The sequence below is a fragment of the Lissotriton helveticus genome, chromosome 3_1 (genome assembly GCF_964261635.1).
Source record: "Lissotriton helveticus chromosome 3_1, aLisHel1.1, whole genome shotgun sequence".
NCBI classification, from domain to species: Eukaryota; Metazoa; Chordata; class Amphibia; order Caudata; family Salamandridae; genus Lissotriton; species Lissotriton helveticus.
In genome coordinates this window covers 1135298718-1135319561 of record NC_136061.1, presented here as the reverse complement: position 1 = coordinate 1135319561, position 20844 = coordinate 1135298718, and the positions used below count along the sequence as shown (strand labels likewise).

Here is a 20844-nt window from a genome sequence, read left to right as displayed (position 1 = left end):
TTCATTTTCAACAATTTTTTCTTTTTATAAATTGTAACCATATCTTACATCTATTTTTAAAGTCATTTTTTAAAGATTGTTCTTTATAAAATTAATGTACATTAATATATATATTTGTATTGCATGCATGCACTCAAATTATTTTCACTTTAATATTTTTCATGTAACGTATTTAAGTATAATCTGTTTTAAATGCACCTGATTTCTTCTTTATTCGATATACATGTAACCACACATTTATATACACACACAAACATCTATATATATTGTAAAAGACTAAATAGATTTAAAATATTTTAGACTTACAAGTACTTACCTTCAATCTAATGACTTCCAATATAAAGGTTAAAAAAACCTGCCTGTGATGTAAAAATCCTGATGCAATGACTCCTAATGTAAAAACTGCATTGTAAAGATAGAATACCGTTTACCAGGAACCGGTTGAATTGTCACATGGTTTTCCTGTCTGAAAAACAGATTTATCTGGAATTAGCAGGGATGCTGACCCATTAAAAGTTGCATCCCATCAGACATCCTCATAAACGTCTGCCTTTCAGAGAGCAGGGAGGGTCACTGATGCGCCCAATCGTCTACCTACTCTTCCATCACAACTCCACATGGACTCACCCTTACATGACCCACACTGATGTAGACCTGCAATACTTACCACATCAGAATCTCTTACTACACTTACAACAGTAGAAGCATGTCAAAATATTTCAGGCCGTGAGCCCTCAAAGTCGGACCAATAAGAATAGCATGAAGACCTTTATACAGCATAGATGGTTTTGAAGCCATTGGATTAGGAGTTCCAAATCTATGGTTAACATTGCCAGCTACCTGCTTAAGGCATACGACAGCACACTCTGGCAATTGCTAACACTCTACATGAATACACATAGAAGCACACTTCGCCTTGCCCACTAATTTCCAGCACCACATCACACTACAGTGAACCACAAATGCCAGTTTGATGGCCATAGAATGATCACCCCAAAAAATACCACTAAACCGTAGGACAACACACTCGTCCTCCCCCACGAACCATCAACAAGCACATAAGCATGACACATCCCTCATCTCTGCATACAAACACACAGGTTAGCAGTAAGTTTTACGACCAGCCTCCATGCAGAATTCTAGTGTAACCCAGAAGTTTAGCAGTCCAAGGTCTCAAGGAGAAATCACTAAAAACAAAGGCTCTGCCCACAGGCTGCGAAGTCACGAATAGTCACATTATGATAAACCTGACCACTCGTCGCCAAGCGATAAAATTGCCTGAATTTTTATAACCATTGTGCACGTTAATTTGCAAGTGCTCCAAGAGTCATATGAAATCCTCTTTAATGTGCCATCCAGTGTAGAGAATTAACCCGTTCTCGGAGACAAATTCAGCTTCACTAACAATCCTCAATAGGCACTCAATAATGTTTGATGATATCAGCTTGGCTTTTGAATTCTAGTGTGACATCATTAACCGAATAGCCCCTTTCATATCCGTACAAGCATTTAAAGAGCAATACATGGAATAGAGTTCCTGAAAACGGACAAAGAAGGCAGTACATTCAAAGTTTCTAATATCCAAGGACTATGTCTCCAGGTGATTGGTTGTTCATAGAATGTTTAGTTCTGGTCTTCTGGCACCCATCTTTTCTGCAAGAAGAGTGTTAAAGTAAGAAAATGCTTAATATTAACCTCTGTGCCTTCACATAAAATCTAGATGCATGTATGTATCCCTCACGTGAACATGACATTGATCACACGCATACGATATTGTCACGATATAGGCAAATCTTTCACCATTTGCACATCCCCATTGCATTATTACCATTGCATCGTTTGCCATTTTTTAAGTTACCATTGTAATACCATAGTGTAATGTGCAGTTTGTCTGTCTATATAAATGAATCCGCACTTTAAGTGAAACAGTTGTTTTCTATTTTTTATTTTTTTATAAATACAAAAATAGAAATTCAGAAGACGGGTCCAAGAATCCACGCAAGTACTGCGAGAACTGGAAATTTCATTAAGAACAAATCACATTGGGTAAGAACTGTTATAATTAAAACAATATTGAGTTATGAATCTAAGAAACAAAAACGTCTACATTTCCGGCACTGTGCATGCTGTCGTCATTATGGAGTAACACTCCAGCGAGTGAGGGTACACCTCTTTGGTGGGGTGGAGAGTTGGCGCAGGGGAATGAACTGATGTGGGTACCCTGAACAAGTGTATTATGACCCATAGGTATGCCCTAAGAAATGTATCAAAATTGGAAACCTCGAAGGGACACTTTGGCATGAACTGAGATGTTAATGGGAGCCCTAAAGCTTCTGTGACATAGTAAAGAGTTGACCATATGGTGCAAAATGTTCTATCCCTCTTTTTACCTGTATGGATGAGAGGAAGCAGCCATTATTTATTGCTCTGCTGGCTGACACTTAGAATATTTGTTTATAAGTTATGTTGTCATCGATTATTTTTTAAAACAAGTAAACATAATTAGCATGCGCCCCTCTTTGCATCTGCGGAGTTAGGAGGGAATCCTGGGTCACCCTCCCAACCAACAGGCCAGAGAAGAACCTGACATGACTGGACTGAGTGTTGGAAAGGTGGCACAAACTTCTCCACGGTAGTGAATTACAGTATTGTTTATCAACTTGATAGAGCGCGCGAGGTCACCCAACCAATAATTTCGCCGCTTCCGGCCCATATATTTCAATTCACCATATACATTGACCGGGTGACTTCACGGGCTGCTACCAATTTGTGTGAATTCCCTACTGTTATTACTCAGCGTACCCGACTTACCATCCACCGACACGGGTACCTATGACCACAATGGATCAGGGAGCTAGCTGTAAAAGGAAAGGTAGCAAAATACAACTCAAAATGACATTCAATACTTTGTAAAATGACCACGGACAACTGGAAGTTTTAAAATCTTTATCTAAAGTTCGTTTTCTGAAATCATGACATTCACAAGAATAAGACAATCAATAATCAAGATAATGAAAAGTACATAACTATAGAGAAATAAAGTCAGGGTAATCATGGAAATGCTAATATGAGATGCAACGGGGAATGCTATGCATTTAGGGAAAAAGTTCTTTGGACAGTTTAAGTAAGGACGTTCTAGACCATATCAGAAAATGACAAACTGCAATGCAAAATATGATTTCTAACAGGTAGGGTAACTTGGGAACACGTTATGAAAATATGCAATGACTTTACGTTTCAATAATTTCGGCAAAAGCATGGAAAATTAACATATGCAAAGGTGTGTCTTTATTGAAGCAAAAGACAGAAAAATAGAAAGGTGCAAGTTTAAAGGATTTCAGAGCAATATTTACCTAGACTGGTGTGGAAACCAAACCCTGGCCACGGGTCAGTTAAGGACAGGAAACCCTCAAGGAAGGATACCCCTCAATGGACAGCAGGTGCAGAATGGACACCCAGGACAGGACAGGAAACCCTCAGATTAGGAATCAGGACAGGACCTCAGGACAGGAACCCCTCAGGACAGGACCGCACCCGCAGTTTGGAAGCAACGCCTGCGCTCCACCCTCTCTGCAGCTATCGATCAAGACCCCGATTGGGTCAGCGAACTCCCAGCCAAGTGCTCCGCCAGCACTTTAAGGTTCAGTAAAACCTTAGTCTATGGTCAATTTCGGACAAAGTACACCGCAGTGCTCTGTATCTTCAGTCACCTATTGAGTGCGTTGGGTCAGTGACAGGTCAGCTAAACCAGACAAGTCGGACAATTTCCCTAGGTGAACCCAGGGTAGATATACAGTTTGGGGACGGTGTACCACCCCCCAATGTTGCAAAGTGTCAGAATCCCTCAATTTGGATTGGTCCTAAGATAGGATTTGGGTAACACACCAATCAGAACACACTATTTGGATGCCTACTTTGCATCTCTGGGTACCGCCTAGCGAGATTGGGGTTCTCATGAGAAAGTCCAGGGAAATACAATGACAATTTAACATTGTTTCAGAATAGGGACACATGACTCCGTCCTGCTGAGTTCGCAGGTCAGTTTCTCAGGAGCATCTTGCCCATCCCTGCCAGCTGGCTGAGTTCCACCAGCCAAGGTTGACTGCTCCCCAGGCGGACGGTCCTGCGCAGAAAGGACCTCCAAGATGGCTTTCGGCTCAGTCAGACCCCCATTTCCCGCGGTACATGAAAAGTAAGCGAGAACAAATTAATACATAGAAATAACGATATGAAAACACATCATTGGTTTTGTACTTTCAACTTATCACTATAAAAATATACTATGCAGTCTAAATGTTAGCTACGTATACACAGGCACAAGAGCAACTGCACGAGCAGTACCACGTTATTGCCAAAGCTATGTATTACGCATGCGCAACTATTTCCCTCCAAACCTGCAAACACGTCAGGACACGTGAGTGTGACTGACGCATGCGCTGAAGCTATTTCAAAGCAGCGGCCATTTTATGGACTCGAATTAATCGTATTAGAAATACACATATGCAAGCTTCATTTACCTCGTTCAAACATGAAATAAAGGTTAGTAAGACGTACAAATTATTACTTGGTTACACATGAGCGAGGTTCATGACAAAAGCAAGTCGCAAATGCGAAGCTTTGCTTCATCAATCCCCTCTTTGATGATATTTACTATCATCACAAAATAAAATGGAACCAGATGCCAACTTCTCACACTTTATACAGCTCTATCTCTTCCAACAAGCGGTTCAGCTTTTCTTTCTAATTTTTGGTAGGGTGAGAATTTTTCACCCTTTTGTATATCTGATTATTTATTTCCTCCAGTTCAAGCTCATCCACACTTCGTTTCACTCCTCTCGCATTCACTTGATGCTTTCTGGTGTGCTTACGGCATTTGCAACAGACAAATATGAAGAATAGGATAAGACCTATAATTCCAATTGGCATCAGTACCTTAAACAATAAGCTTTTACCTAAGCTAGCAAGCCAATGACCTACATTTGAGAGACCATCTACCAGTCTCTTCCAGGCACTGTCAACCTCGAGTGGTTTAAGTTCCCTTTCCAAATTAGTAATGTTTTTCACGTATCTTTTGAGCTGTACACTTTTGTCCGGAATATAAGTGCAACAATGTTGCGCCTTCAACATTCGGCAGACTCCGCCCTCTTTCGCTAATAAGGTGTCAAGAGCAAGTCTGTTCTGTAAAACCATTGATCTGATCGCAACCATTTCGGTATTGACCAGCAGAAATCCATGAGCTGTGTCAGTAGACAACACATCCACTATAGTGGACAATTTGCAAATTCTGTGAGTGTTCAGAACCACTCCCACTCCAGGTATCAGTGCACTGAAAATACTACCCATTATTTCACCTACGCTTTCTCTTTTACTACGCACTAAGCCATTAGTATTTTCACTGCTTCCAGCAACTCCATTCACATGGTATATTTTCGGGAAGACAATGCCAAAATAGCAGCTTCCATACCAGTGATCCGGCAATTTGAAATAAGCCTTGTCCCCACAAATATAATAAATTCCAGGAAACACCGGCTCTGACCCATTTTTGAAACCCCAACCTCCAATTACCTTGTAATTATGTTCGCATTCACTGGAACCAATGAAAATGTTATTATAATAGCTAGTCTTCTCGCGGTGAAGACATAGCTTGCCTTTCTTTTCAAAATCCAGCAACAGAGCAGGACCCGCCCCACCAGTTGAGGTGCCCTCCATGTTCTCTGCCCATCTTGGCCTTTTCTGTCTTTCGTCATCTGCCTTTCTTTGTATTTTTACTCTCCTTTTCTCTGCCATGTTCAAGAACATCTTTTCCTGCTCACGCAAAGAACAAGTCAAGTTATCTCTGTGTGCGTCACCTATGTCGATATTACCTATAGTCCGAAAGTATTCGCCCATATAGCGAGTAACGTCACTTTTGGTATGTACAGGATTCAAGTTCCCACGTATAGGAAGTTCAGAAAAGATCACGTCATTGTTAGAGTAATAGTACTGTAACGGTCCTCTTTTGTAAAATAAACTGGCTAAAATGCTACAGGAGATTCCATACGTCAGGGGCAGGTGATGGTATGTCACGCCTTCAGCTACAGAGATAGGTAGCTTCATGCAGACATAGCAATCTTCAATTTCCATAGTCTCTACTTTTTGTATTAACAAGTTTGCGAAAACATTTAAGTGTGTCCTGTTCTTAACTCCATGATAATGTAGTCCTCCCTCATCTGATGCTTCTAAGTCTTGTTTTGTTTGTTTCAGTGCTCTCTCATGTCTTGCTACAGTCTGTGTTGTCAGCTCCTCACTGTCAGTATTTACAATTTCAGTAGGGTAAATATTAGTATTTTTGCTCACTGCAAAGGGAATGAACACTGTTAGTCCTATCCAAACTAATATCAGTATAACTATGCTACATACACATACCTTGCAGCATGTTTTGCAACAACTGCGACTAGGTCTACCATTCACGCTTGAATCAGACATTTTGGCTCAGAAGAAGTTTCTCGACCCCTCTTTGTGTCTTCACACAAGTAGCTTACTTTGTGCAAATTCACGGTGGCTCGTCTTCTTCTTCGGCAGAGTACTCAGGGACGGGTTCTCCGTCGCTTTCGTCAGTTATATCAAGATCTTCAAATTCTTCCAAAACGAGCGTCCATTCAGGTGACTTGTACTTTTTGTTTTGTCTCTTTATTCGATCACTCCTTCTTTTGGAGGTACCTTCTTGTTGCTCAGCTATGCGAGCACTTCTCCTTTCTTCTGCACGTTTTTCTTCCACCGTTTTTATCCTTAGCCTCAATTTCTTGACAAATCCAGGCTCAATGTGCTTTCTTTTCTTAAGTCTTTTAGTTGGCACTTGGACTTCGTTTTCTTCTCTTGCCCTCTTGTTTCCATTAGTCGGTGGCAATTCTGTTTCAGTTTCTTCCTCTTCAATCTGACTAGTTCCAGGGCTAGCATCTATTTCTTCTGCCTGGTTACTAATCTGGCCTTGTTCAGGACAGTTTTGTGTTTCTTTTTCAAATGTCTCTGTTTCTGTTTCCTGAACACGTTCTTCTAATCCTATCTGATCCTGTTCAAGCACTTCGATCTCTGGATTTTCTTCTGCTCGAACTATTACGCTATGTCTAGTCTGTCCCTTCTCGACATCAGGAGTCAGTGGAGGAGTATCAATCACTTGTTCTGTCCCTGTCTGACCGTCTCCTTCCTCAGTTTTGATGTGAATCTCAAGATCCTGAGGTTCTTCGCCTGTGCCTTGCTTTTCCTCTCTAGTCCACTCTCTACCTTCCCAAAGTCGCTCTCTTGTTCGAATGGGGTCTTCGGTGAGATCAATCAATGGTATCCACTCCTCTGGCCATATGCTCGGCAGCTCGTCTTCAGCTACTTCTGGCTCAACTTCTTGGACCCCCTCAGCAGGCTGGACTCTTGGTAGTTCGTCATCAACTACTCCTGGACCACCGTCTGTTGATCCCGCAGCTTGACTGGTACTGGGCTGTACGTCGTCAGCTACTTCGGGTCTGGCTCCTGCAGAGTCCTCTGCTGGACGCCCTTCTTCTTCAGGCTCTTCGTCTGGTAATACCTTCTTGGCGTGGCTGGCGTGTATCCAATGTGGAACCCCTGCACACTTTACTGCTGTGGTTGTTACCAGGATCACCTGACGCTTCTGTCCCCACCTTGGCTCCAGGCAGCTCTTCCGAGTATGCTTCTTTATCTTGACCCAGTCCCCCGGGACCAGTTTGTGGAGAGGAGTCGTTGGATTGAGGATGGCGTCTTCTCCGATCTGGCGAGAGATAGAACGCACTTGGTCACCTAATCTCTTGCAGTATTCAAGCACCAAATCATCAGTAATACTCAACAGTTTGCTTCCTGGTACCCATGCTTGTCTCATCACTCTTCCCATCAGGATTTCATGGGGGCTCAGGCCTGTCTTGCGGTCAGGAACACTTCGGAGTCCCATCAGGACCAAGGGCAGGGCCTTCACCCAGGTCATGCCAGATGCATCACACAGTTTTGCTAGTCTGTTTTTGATAGTTCCATTTATTTGTTCCACTATTCCAGAAGCCTCTGGACGGTCCGCACAGTGAAGCTTTTGTGTGATTCCAAAGGCCTTACAGAGTTCGTCGATTACATCATTCTGAAAATGTCGACCTCTATCTGATTCAATAGTGACTGGAACCCCGAACCTAGGTATCAGTTCTTTCAGTAAACACTTAGCTACTGTCAGTGCGTCATTTTGGGGAGTAGGGAAAGCTTCCACCCACTTCGAAAATAGGCAGACCATGACAAGGACATATCGCTTCCCTTCACAACGTGGCATGGTGATGAAATCAACTTGTATTCTCACAAAGGGACCCCCTGACCTCCCAATTTTTCCCAGTTCCACCGCAGTTCTTTTGCCTGCGTTCATCCTTTGACATGGCAGGCACCTCTGGCAGAGGGACTCTGCTACTTTCCTGAACTTTTTACTGTACCAAGTCTGTTGGAACACTAGAATCATGGCGTCCCTACCAATGTGTGATCCTTCATGTATCAATCTCGCCATTGTGCCAAGTAAGTGTCTAGGTAACACAGGCATACCAGTTGGGCCCAAGATGACACCATCCACACGTCTTGGTCTACACCCGTCTTCCTTCCACTTCTCTCTCTCTTGCCAAGGTGCCGCCTGCTGCCACTCTTTCACTTCATCCCATGTAGGCACTTCTTCAAACACTTGAAGTTGGCAGCTGGTTCCGGGCCCCCCTCGTTTTGGATTTATGATATATCGATCTCTGGCGCACCATTGGGCCACTCGATCAGCAAAATCATTTCCCAGTGATACAGTGTCCATGCCCTTCTTATGAGCAACACATTTTACCACTGCCAGTTCCTTTGGTAACTGGATTGCCTCTAAAAGGTCTTGAACAACTTTTCCATTTCGAATAGGGGTACCTGATGAAGTCAGGAACTCCCTCTGTAGCCACAACTGGCCAAAGTCATGCACAACTCCATAACAGTACTGACTGTCAGTATACACTGTTATGCGTATGTTTTTCCCAATTTTGCAAGCTTTTATCATAGCGATCAATTCGGCTACTTGTGCAGACTTTACGTCAAATAGATAACCTGCTTCTTCAATTTTGGTTAAGGAGACTACCGCATAGGCAGCACTCAGGCCTCCTTGTTCATGTCTTAGACATGAACCATCCACAAACAATTCCTTGTCATGTACAGGCAAAGGTGTTTCTTTAATGTCTGGGCGTGGTTTGGTGCTGAATTCTGTTAAATCAATACAATTATGCTCATCATCCACCCCATCTTTCATATCCATTGGATCGGGGAGCAAAGTGGCGGGGTTCAGAATACTGCACCTGACAATGTTTACATTTGCAGCACCCACAAGAATTCTCTCGTATTTAGTCAGCCGACTAGGGGTGAGATACTGAGTCTTCGTCCTGGTCAGTAAAATTACCACTCCATGTGGAACATACACAGTTACAGGATGTCCCATGACAATGGAATCACTCTGCTCTAAACTTGCGCAGGTAGCAGCTACTGCTTTCAGACATCCTGGTAATCCAGCAGCCACTGGATCCAGGGTGGCAGAGAAATATGCCACAGGCCTTCTGGTCGTACCATGTTCTTGTGTCAGGACTGACAATGCACAGTTATCACGAGTGTCGCAGAACAGGGCAAATTCCTTGGTATCGTCTAGCATTCCCAACGCAGGGGCTGTACACAGACAATCTCGCAGTTTGGTGAAGGCTGTTAAGCTTTCATCATCCCATTGTACAATATCCGGTGTTCCTCTCTTGGTCATTTTTATCAAGGGCCTAGCTAGGACTGCAAATCCCAGAATCCATTGCCTGCAGTATCCTATCACTCCCAGGAACATTCTGATCTCTTTCTGAGTACGGGGTAACTGCATCTTTTGAATTATTCTCACCCTTTCTGATGTTACTTTCCTGACACCTTTCTCTATCTGGTGCCGCAGATATTTCACTGATTTTGCACAGAACTGTAATTTGTCAGGGGCCACTTTATGTCCCTTCTCACTCAGGTGATTCAGTAGGGCAATGGTGTCAATCACACAATCCCTATGACTTTTAGACGCCACCAAGAGGTCGTCAATGTATTGCACTAGGACAGAGTTTCCAGGTAAGACCAAAGTTTCCAAACATTTTTTCAAGATCTGATTAAAGATAGAGGGGCTCTCTGTGTACCCTTGGGGGACCCTGTTCCAGACATACACGTGACCATTGAAGGCAAATGAGAAAAGAAATTTGCTGTCTGGATGCAAGGGAATGGAAAAGAATGCATGACACAGGTCTATCACAGTGAACCACTCAGCATCCCAGGGAATCTGGTACAGAATCACTGCTGGGTTTGGGACAATAGGGCAGCAAGGAACCACTATTTTGTTTACTTTTCTTAGGTCCTGCACTACTCTGTACTTGCCACTAGGCTTCTTGATGCCCATAATCGGTGAGTTACATGGGCTACTCATTACTTCCTGTATGATGTTTACTTCTAGCAATTTCTGTATTTCCAGGGTAACACCTGCTCTCACTTCTGCATTCATTCTGTAGGGTTTAGTATTGGGGTATACAACATTGTCCTTTATTGCTATCTGTATAGGGTCCACGTTTTTCATTAACCCTACATCTTTCCCAGTAAAGTCCCATACCTCTGGCTTCACTGCTTCTTGGGAGTTCTTTGGGCAAATCCTGCATGGTCATTCGTTTAATTTCTGAGTCAGGTCTGATTAACATTAATTTATAAATGCCATCTTCATCTGGGGTCTGAATTTCAACACCCTTTGGTGTGCAAAAGATGGTACAGTTCATTTTGCACAGCAAATCACGTCCCAGTAAGTTCACTGGACTGGTGTCACAAACGACAAATCTATGCATTTCTTTAAAGTTTCCAATTGAGATCTCCATGGGCTTGGTAACAGGAGTACTAATCAATTGATTAGATACACCCACTACTTGGATGGCTTCTCCCGAGAGGGGTAGGTTTGGAACGTCCACTGTTCTCACAGTAGAACGGGTAGCGCCAGTGTCCAACAGAAAAGTGACATCATTTCCGTCAACCTTTCCTTCAATGTATGGTCCGGACTGGTCTACCGGCAAGGAGGCGCCAAGTACGCCCTCCTCGTCCTCCCCTCTCAGGCCCCGTCAGTACTGGTCATCACAAAGGAAGGTATCGTTTAACAAATACTGTGAAGTTGCTGCATTTCTGTTCTCATTGCTTTCCCAGACTTCTATCTCATCACCCTCTGTGGATTTTCCCTTATATACTTGCTTTGGAGCTCGGGGCACCTGAATCGTTTTTACCTGTGGTTGAGTCTTTCTTGGTCTTTCTTTCTGCGTCTGTGGCGTTAAATCAGGTGTTTTGGGGTTATCATCTGCCAAATAAGGACACTCGTTTCGCCAGTGTCCAATTTCTCCGCACTGATGGCAGGGAAATTTCTTCATAGCCTCTTCCCTGCTCATTTTGGGCCGGGGCTTACCTCCTCCCCCACCCCCAGGACCTTGGTTCTGAGTTTTTTTGGCCATATTACTCAACTGTTTTTCCTGCTGTTCTGCGAGCTTCACTTGAGCCCACATAACCTTCTCTTTGAGAGCCTTTTTCTTTTCTGCCATCTCGTCCTCGCAGTACTTTGCATACCGTAGGACCTCGTCTATCTTTTTGGACTGCCAACCAATTTTGTTATCTTTTATCCACTGACAAATTTCAGGCCTTAAACCATTTACAAACCTGTAAATAAAATGCGTCATATCCTTCATCTCGATGTTATCTATACCACTGTATGTTTTAAACACCTGCAACAGCCTTTCATAATAGGAGTGCACTGTCTCGTCTCTTTCCTGCGTCGTTCTATCTATCCTGGTCCAATCTGTTTCCTTTGCGGGCACCTTATTTTTCAAATGCTGAATTACTTGTTCATATTTTTTCATCACTTCAATCGACGGTTCCCCTGTGTTAGAGTCCCTCGGGTACTCCTCACTAGGCCAGGCTATGGCTATTTTACACTCGGTCCATTGATCTACCGGGACCACAATATCGAAAAACCCATCCAGGTCTTTCCACAGGCATTTTTGCACCTTTACGAACCTTTCCACCTGCCGGTACCAGTCAACTGGCTTTTCGCGCAATTTCGGGAAATCGTTAGTAAAGGACACAATATCCTGTCTGGACCATGGAACGTGCACATACCTCCCACCTGGTACTTCACGCATGGGGCATAACGTTTCGGGCTTGTCTACTTCTCTCAAAGCGAACTCAGGGGTCGCTTGTCTGGATCGAGCCTCATCTTTCTTTCGTGCCCACCTGTTTTTCCATTTTTCCACATCTCCCCACTTTTGCAGGATTGCTAGCAACTCTTTAATCTGCAACTTTTTCCCTGACACATTCAGGTTCTCTATATCCTTGTCTGAGAAATCAGCTCTGTAAGGTTTTTGCAAGGGCTTGGACCTTGAAATATCTACCCCCATACTAGCTGCAGTGTCTGTCAGCTTTTCGTGGAGCACTCGGGTACTTCTGGTAAGGCTTTTACACATAAACAGCAACTCTTCTTCAGAGTAGGTATTTAATCTGTCTAATCCCACATTTCCTGCCATTAGTTCCTCTATTTCTACCCTCAGTTTGTAGAGGTCTAAAGGTTTCGTTTGCGGAGTCTGTTTTTCTAATTCCCGACTCCAATTTTCAATTTCTTCCGGAGTTACCAGAGAGACACTCCTAGTACCTGACGTTGATTCTAATTTAATTTCTTTCGCATTAAAAGCATTATGCCTCTTCTGCACTCCCTTCCCGGTCTGTTTGTTTGGCAGGTCCAAGAACACAACTTCAGACTCGCACTCACTGGACTGATCATCTATTATTATGGGTTCCTGCCTTGGTGGGGCCATGATTGGAGTAATAACTGGAGGGTTTAGACTTCCCTGATTATTCCCATATAACGGAACCACTGGTCCAATGGTTACCGGGATAGTCAAAGCCTCAGGACTGGTATTTAACTGGGAGATTTTCTGAATTATTTCTGTTCTCTGTTTAACTAGGGCCTCTTGCTCCCTTTCATCCAGTACCCTTCCTAATGTTCTGTCAGGTATTGTCTGTGGGGTCAGGTGAGGGGTAAAACTCGGGGCAGTAGGATGCGTTTCACTTGGTCCTCCACCATAATTTGGTTTTGGGAACAAAGTTCCCGTGCCAAATGACCTGCGCTCTTCCTCATATGGAGGCTGTAAAAAGGGCATTCCTGAACTTGATGGTTTTTCTTCATTTTCATAAAGAGGTCGGGGGAAAAAGACCCTCTCGCGGGAATATTTTTCCTCCGGGCTCACGGGCACTCTAGGATATATATCTCTTACCTCCGCTGGTCTGGGATTCTCAAAATAGGGCGGTATCTGACAACCTCCCCCCCCTACTTAGGGATCTGTCCTCCTCCTTAATAGATGGACGCTGGGGATTTTCTCCTGCACTGGAAGGTCGGGCTCCCTCATTATAAGGGGGCGGGCTTCGCGTAAAAATGTCATCTAATAATTCATCGTCTGACTCCCCAAGAGCCCCCCAGTGCTTACATTTTTCTGTCTTTTTCTCTCCCGCAGAAGTGTGACATGCTGGCATCATGGGAAACAGACACTCAACAATCATGCTCTGTCTCCACTGTTTCATCTTTTTATCCCTGGTCTCTTGTTTCAGCCTTGGGTACCACTTGGTCAGACCTTTGTCCATTCGGGGTTTCTCTCTTTCGAAAGCCTCAATCTCCCATTCCTCTAATGCCTCATACTGCGTTAGTCTCGGTCTGGGATGCAATTCATTCATTCGGGTTCTCAAATTAAATAAAATCCTACCATTGAAAGTACCGTCTAACGGAAAAGCCAATATTCCGTCATCTTTTGTGTACTTTACCCAATTTTCCAACCACACACAGGTATTGTACCCTCGATCAAACATCATGAAAGAGGCGGGAGTATTGGGTGGTGGAACAATAACGCCCTCTCTGGATTTAATCGGTTTGTCCGTTTTGAAGTAATTCTTTACCTTATTTACAAGGGACATTTTTCTCTTAGTTCCGTACATAATATCGTATCTATTGGCTTTCCACTGATCCCTTTCAAACCCTTGGTTTCTTGGATCGGGTCTAGTCTCTGGAGAATACGAGTGCCACATACGATTTCTACGCTTAACTTTGTTTACAAAGTTACCTCCAATCAGAACGCGTCTTTAAATTCCGTGCGACCAATGGGGTGCACGCGTTCAAATATTTTCGACCAATGGGTGCGCGGCCCCTTCGTGAGACAGTCCTCACGCTCCGGCGCTCACCCCTCCTTCACAATTCCAGCCCCGCTACCCGCCCGCTGTTTCTACCAATCCCAGCGCGGCACGGAGTGACGTCAGAGACGCTTCGCGACTGACTCCCTCCCTTCACAAGGTAACGGAAACTTTCTTTCTTTCTAAAAGTGCTCAGTGCTTAGTTATTTTACAACGAATACACATTCGCCACAGTGCTCAAGTGTCTAGACAGAGAAAGAGTTATTTTACTGCAAGTAAACTACTTCCATTTACTTTTCACACGCTACGGGTAGATCTCTTCCGCCTACCCTTCACTTTAGCATCAGTGAACCTGTTACTCCCCTAAACTCATCCACTTCTCCGGGATATATCCGAGTCTAAGGTTTCCCAGCGGACCCCTCTGCTTTCACCCAAGCTCCGATGAACCTGCTACTCTTCCGATGTGACCCTTACTAGGTTACGCCACTATTGGAATTTTGCCAATGAACCTCGTTACTAACATCTATTCACACACGTATTCAGAAAAAACCCTAGTTAGTGCTTCCCGGTTGTACCTAACCTGCACCTAACTTTCCTTGAACCTGCGACCTCAAGGCAAATGGATTCTATTCTCCACTTTGCCATTCAATTCCCCGGGGAGTTCTGACAACATTGAACGAGACGGTTTACAAATGCATGGATTAATACATATAACAATATAAGAACAAGAATAACAATGATAAAACAATTCATAAATTTCAAAAGCAACCTTTCAAGAGAGTGATCCGTTCCCTCGGAATGGCCGCTCTTATAGCAGCATTAATATACTAGCAGCTACCGACTTGACTAGTCTAACTAATCCTGCCTCACCTTTAACTAGTCCCTAACCATACCTCTGCTACCAGAAAAACTGATAGAGCGCGCGAGGTCACCCAACCAATAATTTCGCCGCTTCCGGCCCATATATTTCAATTCACCATATACATTGACCGGGTGACTTCACGGGCTGCTACCAATTTGGGTGAATTCCCTACTGTTATTACTCAGCGTACCCGACTTACCATCCACCGACACGGGTACCTATGACCACAATGGATCAGGGAGCTAGCTGTAAAAGGAAAGGCAGCAAAATACAACTCAAAATGACATTCAATACTTTGTAAAATGACCATGGACAACTGGAAGTTTTAAAATCTTTATCTAAAGTTCGTTTTCTGAAATCATGAGATTTACAAGAATAAGACAATCAATAATCAAGATAATGAAAAGTACATAACTATAGAGAAATAAAGTCAGGGTAATCATGGAAATGCTAATATGAGATGCAACGGGGAATGCTATGCATTTAGGGAAAAAGTTCTTTGGACAGTTTAAGTAAGGACGTTCTAGACCATATCAGAAAATGACAAACTGCAATGCAAAATATGATTTCTAACAGGTAGGGTAACTTGGGAACACGTTATGAAAATATGCAATGACTTTACGTTTCAATAATTTCGGCAAAAGCATGGAAAATTAACATATGCAAAGGTGTGTCTTTATTGAAGCAAAAGACAGAAAAATAGAAAGGTGCAAGTTTAAAGGATTTCAGAGCAATATTTACCTAGACTGGTGTGGAAACCAAACCCTGGCCACGGGTCAGTTAAGGACAGGAAACCCTCAAGGATGGATACCCCTCAATGGACAGCAGGTGCAGAATGGACACCCAGGACAGGACAGGAAACCCTCAGATTAGGAATCAGGACAGGACCTCAGGACAGGAACCCCTCAGGACAGGACCGCACCCGCAGTTTGGAAGCAACGCCTGCGCTCCACCCTCTCTGCAGCTATCGATCAAGACCCCGATTGGGTCAGCGAACTCCCAGCCAAGTGCTCCGCCAGCACTTTAAGGTTCAGTAAAACCTTAGTCTATGGTCAATTTCGGACAAAGTACTCCGCAGTGCTCTGTATCTTCAGTCACCTATTGAGTGCGTTGGGTCAGTGACAGGTCAGCTAAACCAGACAAGTCGGACAATTTCCCTAGGTGAACCCAGGGTAGATATACAGTTTGGGGACGGTGTACCACCCCCCAATGTTGCAAAGTGTCAGAATCCCTCAATTTGGATTGGTCCTAAGATAGGATTTGGGTAACACACCAATCAGAACACACTATTTGGATGCCTACTTTGCATCTCTGGGTACCGCCTAGCGAGATTGGGGTTCTCATGAGAAAGTCCAGGGAAATACAATGACAATTTAACATTGTTTGAGAATAGGGACACATGACTCCGTCCTGCTGAGTTCGCAGGTCAGTTTCTCAGGAGCATCTTGCCCATCCCTGCCAGCTGGCTGAGTTCCACCAGCCAAGGTTGACTTCTCCCCAGGCGGACGGTCCTGCGCAGAAAGGACCTCCAAGATGGCTTTCGGCTCAGTCAGACCCCCATTTCCCGCGGTACATGAAAAGTAAGCGAGAACAAATTAATACATAGAAATAACGATATGAAAACACATCATTGGTTTTGTACTTTCAACTTATCACTATAAAAATATACTATTCAGTCTAAATGTTAGCTACATATACACAGGCACAAGAGCAACTGCACGAGCAGTACCACGTTATTGCCAAAGCTATGTATTACGCATGCGCAACTATTTCCCTCCAAACCTGCAAACACGTCAGGACACGTGAGTGTGACTGACGCATGCGCTGAAGCTATTTCAAAGCAGCGGCCATTTTATGGACTCGAATTAATCGTATTAGAAATACACATATGCAAGCTTCATTTACCTCGTTCAAACATGAAATAAAGGTTAGTAAGACGTACAAATTATTACTTGGTTACACATGAGCGAGGTTCATGACAAAAGCAAGTCGTAAATGCGAAGCTTTGCTTCATCAAACTGATTGTTGTAGTTTTCTCTTAATTGCAAGTAAAAGGTGATGATATTAGTATGGGTACACTAGTTTTCTCAAGCCGCCCAAACATCCTCTGTAAATCACTACAAATCCTAGCCCGTGCTCTCCATGTTAACTCGCTCTTCCTTGCATCAGGCTGATTGCAAGACAGTCTGGGTGCAAACATGTGTTTATTGTGCATTTGTCGGTCATTTTAGTGCTGTCACGAACTTTGCTGTTGTCCAAAACATGTTTACTGTTAAGCCGACCTTTTAATTTAAAAATAGGGTGTGTCCAGCTGCGTTGAAACGTTTCTGGCTCCTTTGCCAGATGTTCTTTATGAGCCAGCTGCAGAGTCCTCACAGGACGTAGTCAGATATCTGCTCCTTCTTTCGTGTTAACTGACGAAGGGCCCAGTCCCTTGAATTGGCCGTCATAGAGGCTGTGGTTTATGAACCTAAGGGAAACTCCCATGCAAAACAAAAATGATGTCTTATCCTAGGTCCTGGAGAAAAAACAGTAATTACAGGCACTTGAAGGGAGTAGAAGTGTTTCACAGGGTTCCACCTTCATTCCCTCGGCCCTGCTTGCCCTGTTTATCTCCCTCCAGATGCTTTCTCTGTGCATCAAGTGCGCTAAAGGAAACCAAACATAACACAAAATGTACCTTTTACCAACTCCCCTTCAGTTAAGTAAAATAGTACTTGATGTGCTGCCACACTCTTGCACTTCCAGCATGGCTCACACCCACCCAGATACTTACTGTTCTGCCAACTGCTCCCTCATTACGTTCCCCAAACCTCCACCATCTAAAGAATATTTATGTTTCTCTCACCCGCTGAGCCACCAGAAAGATACCTTCTGTCTTGCCAATCCTCTCCCACCTCCTATGTCTCCCTCAACAAAAGTAATTATCCTAGGGCAAGCCATTGGGTTTTGCATTGGCAGTAGACCTGTTAGGTTTTCCAGTGCTGGCTGCTTTAGCTGATGTTTATTTAAATTTTCCCATTCCAATATGGCTCACGTATTTAAAGCAACAACTCGGACATCTAGGAACAGTAAAGAATGAAATGGTGTGGCAAAGTGGCCATCCTGGAATGCTCTTTGTTGTAAAGTTAGTGTACCCGTGCATGGATGGCCGTCATGTGATACTTTTTGTAACAAAGTTTTAGAACAAGCATTCAAAGATGGGCCCAACTGTAGTCCATTTGCTTGCCTATGCACGGTTGGCCATCTTGTAATGCGTTTTGTAAATACGTTTCGCAAAAACATTCATAGAAGGATGTCCATGCGTCTGCATACATGTGCATGCACAGACGTCCATCTTGGATTGGTTTTGAAAGGCCACTTGCAAGATGATGTCCACTAACAGTCGCTGCAGGGATTCAGCAGCACACTGTGCAGGGAGCTTGCAAAAATGAGAAAAATCCATAAGTTTAAGAAAGTTGAACAGACTTAGCCCCCCATGCCAGTCCTCTCCCACCCACCTGCCTCATGACTCTCCCTCAATAAAAAGATACATCCCTAGTTGTGCAAATATGTGCAGTGAGAAAACGAAGTGTACAATGTGCTGTCTGGTACTGTCCAAATTAAGGTATAAGAAATACCCTAAAAAAAGACCTCCTATTTTCCACTCCTGTTAGCCCAGAGTAGGAAGTAAATGAGGCATGTGCCACAGAAGTGATGAGCAACAGTGTAACCTCACAGCAATGGAAAGTAACCATAAGAGCTCACTGCTGCCTTCTACATGGACAAGACTGCCACTCCCAAACTTTAGTGGTACATGGGTGACAACCTTCTTGTGCTCTTTTATTTATTTATTTATTTATTTATTTATTCAAAGTTTTATATAGCGCGAACAAGATCTTTACAGATATCAGAGCGCTTCACAGAGACAGGAGTAGGGGCAACAGGACTGAACAGAACTAATGGGAGCAGTATAATAGTCACTAACATACTAGGATAACAGTAATGTACAGAAAACATACCAATATACAATCAGGTAGCAAGTAATATAAGACGGCGCAAAGTCATTGATCCCGCTACAATAGAGTTCAGGTAAACTTTGGATGTAGGGATGGCTTATACCAATTTCTTAGGATAGAGAGAACAAGGGGTAGGGGCAACAGGAGGGTGATTCAACAAACTAAGGTGTATCATATAGTGGTCGGTAGTAGGAGAGTAGCATAAAAGTGTCACAATCAAGTAAGAATATAGTGCCAAGAGACAATCAGGCAGTCAATAATACAAAGCGATGCAGAGGCTCTGATCCAACACCTATAAAGTTCAGGTGATCTTGGCCATAAGGATGGTTTTCACCTCTTTCTTGAAGAATGCAGTGGAGGAGATAAGCCTGGTTTCAGGAGGGAGCGCATTCCAGATCCTGGGTGCCATTCCTGAGAAGGAGCGCTTGTATGTTTTTTCCTTCCGGAATCTACGAGGTTTCAGGAGTAGATTTTTTGTACTTCTATTGGATCTCGAACCTCCTGATATAGACAGCTTTTGAATGAGGTAGTTGGGTGCCTTGTGGTGCACGGCCGAGTGTGTCATAACTGCAATTTTTAGCTGTATTCTGGCTTCAAAAGGCAGCCATTTTAGAGATTTTAAGTCTGGGGATATATGCGAATGTTTTCTAGAGCCAGTAATGAGTCTCGCGGCAGCGTTCAGGGAGGCTCTTAGGGGTGCTGTTGTGGATAGCGGGAGTCCGCTGAGGGCCACAATTCCATAGTCTATGCGCGGGATGACTAAAGCTTGTACAGCAGTGTGGAAGTCCTTGGCTGGGAGGAAGGGTTTAAGTTTCCTCAGTGTGTTGATTTGGAAATTAGCTCCTTTTGTTGCTTTGCTAACGTGCTGTTGCATGTTGAGCTTGGCGTCGAGTGTGATGCCTAGGGATTTCACAGAATCCACGATGGTAGGTTGGACATTGAGTGCTGTTAGGTTATTGAGCCAGGTTTGGGTGGTGGTAATTTTCGCCGGGGGTGAGATGAGTAGGAACTCAGTTTTCAGAGCATTTAGTTTGAGGTGATTGTTGGCCAACCAAGATTGAGTGTTACTAAGTGTGGAGTTCAGAAGTTTGATATCTTCCGGGGATCGTAGCTTTAGGTAAAGTTGTGTGTCATCGGCGTACATATGGAATTGAACATTGGATGCTTGGAGCAAGGTGGCGAGCGGTTCCATGACGAGGTTGAACAGTGTGGGGGAGAGGGAAGATCCTTGTGGGACACCTAGATCTGCTGGCACAGGTGTAGATAGCACATTGTCGATCTTGAACTTCTGAGACCGGTTATGAAGGAAGGAAGTAAACCATTTGAGAACAGTTCCCGATAGACCCATTCTAGTGCTTAGCAGCTCCAGTAAGTTCTCATGTTTGACCGTGTCAAATGCTGAAGAGAGGTCAAGAAGGATGAGGAGGCAGGACTCATTGCGATCAAGGATTTGGAGTGCGTCATCAATTATGTGCGTCATAGCCGTTTCCGTGCTATGTTTCGCTCGGAAGCCTGATTGATGAGGGTTGAGAAGGTCAAATTGGTCAATGTGTTTTGTTAGTTGGAGTTGGACACATTTTTCCAGCAGTTTGGACAGGGTGGGGATATTGGTGATAGGGCGGTAATTGTTCAGGTCAGACGGGTCAGCTGTAGATTTCTTGAGTATAGGCGTGACTTGCCCCACCTTGAGGGAGTCTGGGATGAGACCTTGTTGAAGGGAGCTGTTGATGATTTTGGTCCAAAGTGGGAGGAGCA

The 20844-nt window shown here is 43.8% G+C and overlaps 1 protein-coding gene across 9 annotated transcripts in view; it reads left to right on the top strand.

Annotated features, from left to right (window-relative positions):
* The window catches only part of FMNL2 (formin like 2), a 569063-nt gene that overhangs the window by 343868 nt on the left and 204351 nt on the right, over positions 1 to 20844 (top strand). For all 9 annotated transcript variants that reach the window (XR_013608767.1, XR_013608766.1, XM_078681739.1 and 6 more), the window contains one exon: positions 1970 to 2046. Coding sequence is in view for 7 of the 9 variants with exons in the window: in XM_078681739.1 (XP_078537865.1) it covers positions 1970 to 2046 (77 nt within the window). In the remaining 2 variants the exon portion in view is untranslated. The remainder of the gene's footprint in view (positions 1 to 1969; positions 2047 to 20844) is intronic.